Source organism: Poecilia latipinna, unplaced genomic scaffold (genome assembly GCF_001443285.1).
Source record: "Poecilia latipinna isolate Pla-1442-1.1 unplaced genomic scaffold, P_latipinna-1.0 Scaffold3663, whole genome shotgun sequence".
Lineage (NCBI taxonomy): Eukaryota > Metazoa > Chordata > Actinopteri > Cyprinodontiformes > Poeciliidae > Poecilia > Poecilia latipinna.
This window is the reverse complement of record NW_015116279.1, coordinates 45273-55386: the sequence shown is the minus strand read 5'-3', so window position 1 is coordinate 55386 and position 10114 is coordinate 45273. Positions and strand designations below refer to the sequence as shown.

General features: G+C 37.3%; 1 protein-coding gene across 2 annotated transcripts in view; it reads right to left on the bottom strand.

Annotated features, from left to right (window-relative positions):
* LOC106941425 (NT-3 growth factor receptor) overlaps positions 1 to 10114 on the bottom strand; it is a 39883-nt gene that overhangs the window by 9816 nt on the left and 19953 nt on the right. Inside the window, exons 5-13 of one of the 2 annotated variants that reach the window (XM_015024464.1) lie at positions 8729 to 8883; positions 7671 to 7813; positions 6215 to 6356; positions 5332 to 5444; positions 4345 to 4528; positions 3621 to 3632; positions 2430 to 2476; positions 1254 to 1356; positions 755 to 943 (exon numbers count right to left, since the gene is read on the bottom strand). In XM_015024464.1, the coding sequence (XP_014879950.1) occupies positions 755 to 943; positions 1254 to 1356; positions 2430 to 2476; positions 3621 to 3632; positions 4345 to 4528; positions 5332 to 5444; positions 6215 to 6356; positions 7671 to 7813; positions 8729 to 8883 (1088 nt within the window). The remainder of the gene's footprint in view (positions 1 to 754; positions 944 to 1253; positions 1357 to 2429; positions 2477 to 3620; positions 3633 to 4344; positions 4529 to 5331; positions 5445 to 6214; positions 6357 to 7670; positions 7814 to 8728; positions 8884 to 10114) is intronic. The other variant, XM_015024465.1, reaches the window with a different exon arrangement.

Sequence of the window (10114 nt, the reverse complement as noted above, 5' to 3'; positions counted from 1 at the left end):
ATGCGGTCGAGTCCGAGACAAGACCGAGACCAAATGCGGTCGAGTCCGAGACAAGACCGAGACTATCAAAAAATGGTCTCGAGACCGGTATCGAGACCAAGACCGATCTACTACAACACTGCTGCCAAGTCTAAACAGTAAGCATGTTTGCTATAAATTTACATTATGAGCCAGAAACAATGGAGTAAAATAATATCAAACTTCTGAACAAAACAAGAATTGCAGCCAAAGGTGGATTCACAAAGTATTGACTCAGGGCAGGGGCACTGAATACTTTTACACTCAGCACTTTTCAGTGTTTTATTTGTAAAAAAAAAATGTTTTGAATTATTTCTAATTTTCTTTCTACTTCACAATTGCATACCACTTTGTGTTGGTCTTTAACATAAAATTCCAATGAAATATATTTGTTTGTGGTGGTAATGTGACACAATATGGAAAAGTCACTGTAAATTATGCTTATTTTGCCCTTAAGCTAAAGTTATCAGTAAAATGTTGTTACAAACCACCAGCTGGTATGAAGTAGTAGCTTCCTTTCACTCCTGATAACATGAGATAAAGATTGGCAACAAGACACAAATCCCAGAACAAGTCCTAGTTAAGTCTCCATTCTTTAAGGCACAAATCTAAATCAAGTGCTTAGATTATATGACAGTATGACCAAGTCCAAATTTTCAACACCAATCTCAAGATCAATTTCTTGTTCAGGCTACATGTGTTCTGTTTAAAGATGCTTTGAGAAGCCTTTACTCACAAGTGGTTGGTTTGGTGCCGTTGTGTCCGTGTCTGAAGTACTGTGGATTCTCTATAATGGGGATCCTGGACATGCCAATCACCACGGAATCTAACCCAACATCCAGAGCGCAGGGGCTTATAACGCCATGATTTACATGATGGAGCGGACTGGCAGAGTTTTCTTCCCCACTCATCACTGCTACTGGGCCTGGAGAGAGAGACAGAGAGGAAGGATTTCATTTGGTAAGTACAGTGTAGATAAATATCAGGTTTTAGATGTTTCTTCATTGGATAGGCTCTTTATGATGACAGAAGACATTTCCAAAGAAACACTTAAATATTAAAACAACTAAATAAATACTAAATAAAATGTATATTTATTTTGTATTAATTTCATTCAGAATATTTTATAATGAAGTTACAATAAAAGCAATATTTTATTAACAGTTCAAAATCTGTTTTTTTTTTCTGTTAACACACATTATTGATGACTTCATCATGAAATGAACAATACTCACCTTTAATGATAAATTTGGAACGTCGTCCATACTTGTTGATCAGAACAAAGAGAACCACAAGGATTACACAGGCAAACACCGCCAAACCTACGGCCATGGAGACCTGCAGGTCAGGAAACATGTTGGTGAACCAAATCTAGAATGGATGTAGATACAGTATGCTTGACATGTTGTCCATGTTCTACACTGACATGTTCAAGCAGAGCCACTTGATGGTATCTTGAACTTAAGGGCACATTCATTTAGAAAAAAATAAAACTAACATTCATCAGTGTTTTTAGACATGTCCACAAGAGCAAAATGGCCATCATTCTGCCAAACCAAAATGTTCGCATCAGCGCTTTAAGTGGAGAAGAATAAGTGACAGTAGTCCTCTTAATATCAAAAAATATGGACAAAAATATGGGTGATAATTTTATATTGATCTGTCCATCAAACTATAACTCAGTAGTTTTATGTTACAGAAATTATGAAGATCACAGGAACAATGCCAGCTCGAAATCCACGAGTCAAATTCATGTGGATTTGAGACAGGCCCACGTAAAGACTCTTGACGTTAATGAGAGCATGAAAAATAATACTGAAAAGCAAAAACACAATTTAAATATAACAGCAATTACTTTTAATCAGTTACATTTATTTGAGTAACTTTTTGGAAAAAGATACTTTTAGGAGTCATTTTACTTCATCGCACTTTTTGAAAAATACTTTTTGAAGTATCACTACTCTTTTTGAGTAGAATTTCTGGATACTCTAGTCACAACTTCATTGAATGAAAAACAAACATTTTTCAAAATTGCATCAAATACACACACTAATATACAGTTTATGGTAAAGTGAGAATTCAGTTATGAACACAAACTTTGCTGTTCTGACATGAGTGTCCTGGGTCTAAAGTGTGGGTCTCCACTGCCTTTTAGTCATTTCTCCCAAATCCATTTGTTTGAGCAACTATATTAATACAGCAACTTGGCCAAACTGAGTTACAACTTATGCGATGACAGGTAGCAGTAAAGAAACTGACACCTAGCATCTAAATTTTATGTTTTGAAAAACTGCCTTGATCAATATGTTTTTACGATGTCAAAATTTTGAAGTCTTCACTCTTTCCCTAGTGAAGGTTATTTAAAACACATTCAAAGTTTGAAGTAACGACGTTTTACTTCTGTAACTAACCCCAAAAGGATCTTCCAAAGGTTTGTGAGTCTCTGCAGTTGGAGTTCCTGGAAAGAAAGGCAAAGTTTTCTGCTCAGAACTTCTGCAAGAATACTAATAAACCAGTTCTATCTTGGTGTTAGACCATTTATCTTTATACATTCAAATGCAATGAAAACTACCTCTATTTTTACAGAAACCTCAGAGGTTGTTTCTGGAATCTGCTACAGCTCCAAATTCTCCACTGACAAAACTGAGCCTTGACTCTCCACAAATCCTTTACCTGTTTGAGCAATTGGCATTTCTTGGCCTTCTTTTGTTCTTTCTTCTTGATGGAACTGTGTCTTTGGTGGTTACAATCTTGCCTCTCTTGGATAACGTTCAACCACATTTTGATGCAGTTTCTGTTTATCCTGGTTAGGTTGATGAGTGAGTCTAAATATCACTTCTTCTGGATATCATACAGCCAGATGTCTATAGACTCAGCTAGATGTCACGCAGCCACAGATGGCTGATGGCTGCTTCATTTTCAAAATTAAGCAATGGTATGACCGAGGGGCTCAGGCCTATATACTGATATGTATAAAGGACAGAATTAAAACATCCTCCCTTAGCAATTTCGTTCAATAAACCAGGGACAATCTTGTAATGATGTGTATTTTCCAGTATGACATATCATTGTGCTACAAGGCAAAAGTGAGAACAAAGTGACTTAGTAATCAGAACATTAATATTTTGAACCTGTGCCTGGAAATCAATGAGATTTTAATCTGCTAAACTGTCAAAACTAAAAAGTCCTGTTCAGTCAGAGGTTCATCCTGAGGTTCATATTCAATAGGCCAGAAAGAATAGCAACGGTAATGAAGAGGAAAAAGAGCCGAAAACAGACAAACTGACTGTTCACCTACGGTCAGTTTCACAGCCCTGGTACAATTAGATGTTTTGTTTTCATTTAACAAATAACTTAGTGTCTGACATAAAATGAGACAGGTATTCTTAATCAGAAAGATCAGCAAACAATGTAAAAGGAAAGCCAGTTTTGAAAATAATTTATCTGCCATGTCAAGATGCAGAACAATTGGGGAAACAAACTTACTACATCCACCACTACACCACTGAAACTACCTGACATGCAGTCCCTTAGCTTTGACATGGCTTAGAAATTTGTGCCTAAAACATAATATAGTAAGATTGACATTAGAAGGTACTTACCATAATCATAATCTGAATCCATTGAAGAAGCAAATAGATAAGACAATGCAAACTGTAAGGCAATGTACAGACTCTACAAATATTTATATAAAGACAACAAAATGAGCTCTAAGACCATACCACCCTGATCAGTGAACATACATAGAATTATATGTTATATAGTCTTTAAGGAGGTGAATGATCCCAGATTGGTTATTAATTTTAATTTAAGAGAGCGATAGCACTGCTTGTAATGGGAGCTGTAAAGTTGACAGGTGACTAAAGTGAAGTAACCTGCAGAAGTAACAAAAACTATCAGAGATAAGTAGTCTTCTATAATAAAAGGATCAGATCCCATCAGCTGGATCTACTGGACATATTAGTGTTTCTGAAGGTCACATACATGGGAGCAATACAGCATATGCTTTTTCTTAGGTTCAATATATTTTTTGAAGTATTACTTCATAAAAGGTTTAGTATTAGTTATAGCAATTACAATGAAATCAGACATTTCCATTCATGCACACATTCACAAATTGATGCCGGTGCTTATCTCCAGCTAAAGTTCTGGGCGAGACGCGGAGTACACCCTGGACGTGTCGCCAATCTGTCGCAGGGCATGTTACATATAATCAAGTTGATTAATTGTATGTTTCTCAATGTTAAAGGAATAGAAATATATAAATTGTATTAAGTTTCCTGTCATAAAAACAACAGGCATAAGCTCTGGATGTTACCAGCTTACCAGGAGGGGGCATTTCGAGGAAGTGTCCATACACTGTCCTGTTGACCTCACCCAGATAGTTGGTTGCTTTCAAAGTGTAGTTGCCATTATTGTAGTGCGTTGGGTTTTTAAAAAGAAGGCACCCCTCCAAGTCATCATTGTAAATATCCATATCTTGGCGGATGTACTCATTGTGGGAAATTTCCTGAGAGAATAGAATAGAATAGAATAGAATAGAATTACTTCAGAGAAGACCACATCCACCATAAAGACACCGGTGGAGAGAAAACATGCCAGGAGCTCATATATGATTGGATACATTGAAGTCTGCAGGAGTATTGTTCAGTTTCTCCTGGGGTGAGTGTCAGAACTTTTATTGTTTTTGAAACACTACATTGCACTAGATCATTTTTGAAGAAATGTCTTCAAGACTTGCAGCGTAATATGATGGATTTGATTGGCCTTGTCTGGTTCACTGCATACATATGCACAAAATCACCAACAGCCACATCTGGGCCTGCCTTGCCCTGTGATGAGGTGTTATGGCTGCACTGAGTGCATTATATGACAGTGACCAGGTGGCCCTTGAATGACCAGTGGTGCGCACCACACTGACTAACTGCATTTAGTAGCTATAACACCTAAAATACTATTTACTATCTAATTATTCCAGTGAAGTTCAAGGTTAACAGATGACTCTGTGGTAAAGGCTCATAAGCCAGCACACAACCTTCACAACCTTGTAGGAAAATGGGACAAGAATATTATATAAAATTATATAATTCTTGCTAGGTGAGCCAGACAAAGCTCTCAAGACAAATACTTTCTTTTTGTTATTCCTCTCCCCAGTGACACTCCACAACTGACTAAGAGACCTCAGAGAATTCCCATACTAAAAGGAAAACACAGAGCCTGCCCAAGGGTCACCACACAGTGTACTTCCTTAGTAAGATCAGCCCAGTGGTCTAATAGATAGATGATAACTCTTGACAATAAAATCTGTCATACCTTATCTTCATGAAACCATCTTAAGCTTGGATGAGGTGAACCCCGAACAGTGAATTCTATACATGTGTCATGGCGGCGTTCTGGCTCCTTAAGCTTCTCAATGGACGGAGGAACTGAAAAGACAGGAAAAGAAGACCAGTGTTGAATTTAATTCACACAAAGCTTTTGAAGTCATTTACATTCATAATAAAACATTCACTTTCCTTTATTTCTTAATTTATTTACAAATTTAAAGAATGATTTGAACAGGGATCATATGCTGGACACAACAGTTCTTGTTACTGATTTGAAAGGTTCCTGTTCTGGTCACTGTTTTGGACAGTATGTCCTGAAAACCCTGTCAAGACAACAGTGAAAAACACATGCTTCCTGTCTACACAATGAGAGCTTGCTTAATGAGGATAATAAAACTTTGAGCCACTGAAAGTCTCAACTTTTTTGACATTCAGCCACTCAAGATAATTCAAAATAAATTATTGTACTTTCCAAATGTTTTTCACTGCAAACTTTTCACTGATATAAATCCAAGCTGTTGAGGCAAATATCTTCATTCATTTTCATAAATAGGCTACAGAAATAATTTCTGGAATCTTTGAATTTTCTCATAAAAATTTCTACAAAGTAATGTGACTTGGAACATTTTCTGGTCAAAATGTTACATACTAATTCAAACATGAGTTTTGAATGCAAACTGATAAATAAATTATACAACATGTTTTTATCAGTCTATCCCATGTGGCAATTCGAACTTCCAATTCCACTTACGAATAGCAGTTGTACAGTTTGTATTCAACTCTGATACATATCAACTCAGACACACAACTCTTAACACTGTTGGATCCTCAATCTGATCTCTGTGTCTGTCTTATACGTGTCAACTTACAGTGAACGATTAGGTGAACAGAAGCATTAGCAAAGCCTACGATGTTGTTGGCGGTGCAATTTAGCCAGAAATTGTTGTCCTCCCTTTTCACATTGGCCAGTGTTATGGTGATGGAGTGAATACTGTTGTTGTATACTTTATCCTGAAGCGGAAAACAAGAACACCAGCAGGTTGATAAAAGCAGCAAACCTCTGAAATATTCAGGATACACATCAAAGCTATATCTATAAAATCATATCTGGGTAAATGTTATCAAAGTGCAAATGTTCTGAGAGGTTCATGTCATGATCTGTGGTTGGTCGTGGTGAGGATAAATGCAACGAGCCCAGGTTGACATAATAAAGATGATTTAATGAAGAATTCACAGACAAACTAAAGTCAAGCAGCACGGGGAGAACGGACAGCAGATGGCAACAGACATTGACAAACATGATGTTTGACGAGGACCAGACAAGAGACAAAGACAACAGGTGGGTTTAAATACACAGGGAGGGTAATCAGGTAACTAGACACACCTGGGAAGCAATCAACAGGGAAGACAGGACAGGAACAGGACTAAACAGAAAACCTCAAAAAATAACTACACAGAACCTAACAGTTCAATGAGGTAGGAGTTTGGTGTATCAGACTCTTAACTGAAAACAGGTCAAAAAGTCAAAGTGAGTTTTATGCTTTTCCCGTTTAATTTCATTCTGGATGGTGGTTATCATATAATATCAAATATTACATATCACATATCATATTTTGATATTTTGAACAATATTGATGTCTGCAGAAATGCACTCTGTTTGAATTGATGAGAAAAAATGTAAAATGTAAATTTAAGGTCAGTAACAGTTACAGAGATTATGAGCCAAAATGTATAGGTAGAAGTACACACTTAAGCTCTTTAACATAAATAGCAGTATGTTCTTTTTTACAAAGAAAATTAAAAACCTCAACAGTTTTAATATGAAAAAAATATTAATTTTGTAAGTTAATCAAACCTGTTTTGTACATTTTGCTACATTCATACCTGCACCATCTGTGCCCCTAATAAGACTAGTAATAAACCACCCAGTGGGGTTTCTGATATGGGCGACATGGGCCCATAAAATATGACTGCTTATTTAGTCCAGTTACTAAAATCACTTCTCCCAATGTATTAAAAATGAAAATCCCTAAAGCCAAATATTCTTCAGGTCTTATGTCTTTCTATTTTGCTGCTGCAAATGATTGGAATTTTCATCAAAATAACATCTCAACACTTTCATTTCAGTTCTTGCTTTTAAAGTCAGACTAAAGGACATTTTTAAGAAGTCATGTAATTGTTTTTGCAGAGTGAACACTTTGCTCAATGTATGTAAATGTTATCCTTCCTTTTTTACGTGTTTTAAAACTTTCATTAAGAAATTGCCCTTAATGTTTTACCTAGTAAAAAGAAGTATTAAATCTCTGGTGGTTGCATACTGCATACCTGTTGTGTGGTGATGGACTGTAAGCCATTAACAGCCCAGTCCACCTCAGGTATTGGCAGTGCGGAGCCGTTGCAGATCACTGTTACTTCATCACCTTCCACAACTGTCAGGTTGCTGTGACTGACGCTGACCACTGGCAGGTCTGGAACAGAGAAGCAGAGGCTGAGTTCACAAATGATGAAACACCTTATCTGGATTAAACTGGGATTTCTTGCTCAAGTGAACAGAGACAAACTTACCTTCACATTTTTAAGTCTTTTCAAAACTACAATCATGGACATGGAAGTTCATTATAATTGTGTCATTCAGTCATTTATATGAAACTCTCCATTTCTTAAGTGGAGTGATTAAACAGTGTACAAGTTTAGAAATAAAAAAGGGCAATCAAGAGACCAGATTAACTATGTGTAAATATGACTGGCTACAACAAAAACCAGGTGTGTTTTGAGTTATTTACAAAGTCAGAAAGTTGGATTCTAAGCTTTCCTATGTTGTCAAAGATACAGAAATCATAAAAGAAGTTGTTTGTGTGCATTAATAAAGCTTCAGGGCTATATGTAATTTAGAAGCATAATGAAAGAAAAACAGACTTGAGTTGCTTTGGCAGAAACGGGCTGTAAATCAGAATAAAAATTATGGACATAATTTTACTAACACACTTATGTCTTCTGGTCAGTTTATCAATCTGCTATAACATAACATCACTAATCATTTTTAGGCCATATTTTAGGTTATTTTTTTAAGCTAGCATAGCTGCACATCACAATATATATACAATTAGAAGAGGTTTATGATACTGGAAAGTTTTTGGTAATATGAGTCATCAGAGTATCAAAAAATTAGTTTTTCTTATTTATGCAACAAAAAGCTAAATATTCATTTCATCCACAAATTAAAATAGTTGTGTATTCTTTAAAGAAAAGGACATCTCGAAACATTTCTTAAACCATTACTTTTACCAACAAAGAACTACATTTATTTACAATCAATATGAATGGAAAAGTTTGAATTTATGACTATTTAAATTTTACTCTATTTGATTTGAGTCTTTTCTCACCACAGTTGGTGACGTTCATGTCCAGCAGCAGGATGTGTGTGTGTCCGGTGGAGCAGGTCAGCTGCTGCCTGCTCAGGCCCGCCTCTCCTCTCTGCTGCCACAGCTGCAGCCAGCGGATCTCACACCCGCAGGAAAACACCACTCCCTCCAGATGCCTGCAGATACAGCAGTCAGTTTTGTAATAAGGTGCTCACTGAAGAGGGCAAGAAGGTTAAAGTAAAGAAAGACTTTATCAAGCTTTCTTAAAACGGAGAAACACATTGCACATTGAATTTGAAGGGACCATTCAGCTATAAATGGAAGAACTGTCTCTGAAATCAATGTTGTAGTACTCGAGATCGGTCTTGGTCTCGAGACCATTTTTTGATGGTCTCGGTCGCATTTGGTCTCGGTTTTGTCTCGGTCTCGGGCGCTGAGGACTCGGCGTTTTATTTCAAGACCAGTCGAGACCGCAACTGTGAAAATACCACTAAACGTGCAGCATACTGTCCAGTTTATTTGTTAACATCTTTGTTTTCAGTGGATGCAAAACGCACCGATTAAAATCCAAGCAACTACAGTGTGTTTCTGTTACTCCCCCTCCCCACCTTTCACTCGCGCGGCGCTCCAGGACATGCGCAGTGGTTTTCTCTCGGCGGCAGAAAATGTTTGTCTAATCGTCAGTAATATAATAGCGCTGCATAAATAGTAAGAAATCCGATGGCCACAGCTAACTCAGCAGTGCTTCGCTGTCACAGACGGTGGGGACAACGTCTAACTTTTTTTGTCACTTAGAAAAGTAGCTCAAAGAAGGTAAGCCCCGTTAACGTGATGTTAGCAAAGCTAGCTGTACAGAGACACATGCATTGTGATGAAAAATGTTATCACTCACTGTGCTGAATTATTGTGCGGAGGTGTAGACTGACTTGTCGCATATATGGGACAACGCTGTGTCCAAAAGTATGCAATATAGTGATGCGACATTCAGAACAGTACGATTCATCTGCTCGTCTCTTTACTTATTAGATAGGACTGGAGTCCTGAGAGTCGTTCTATGAGATTACCATATGCCAGGGGTGTCAAACTCAATTTCACCGAGGGCCACTTCAGCATATTGGCCACCCTCAACGGGCAACATTGACAGTACAAATCAGGAGGGCCCAGGTTCAGTCCTCCAGACTGCAACTTTTAGATGCATCCCTGCTAAAACACACCCCAGACAAAAGGTTGACTTCCCTCATTAGCAGCAACTCAGTTCTGTAGAGGCTTATAGTGAGTCAATGATCCAGATGTGTTAGAGAAGGAACCATCTAAAGTTGCACATGGTAACTCTGGAAAACTAGACTTGGGCAGCCCTAGCATAAATAAATAATAGTAGGGCTGTAATATATATACATTATAGACTTT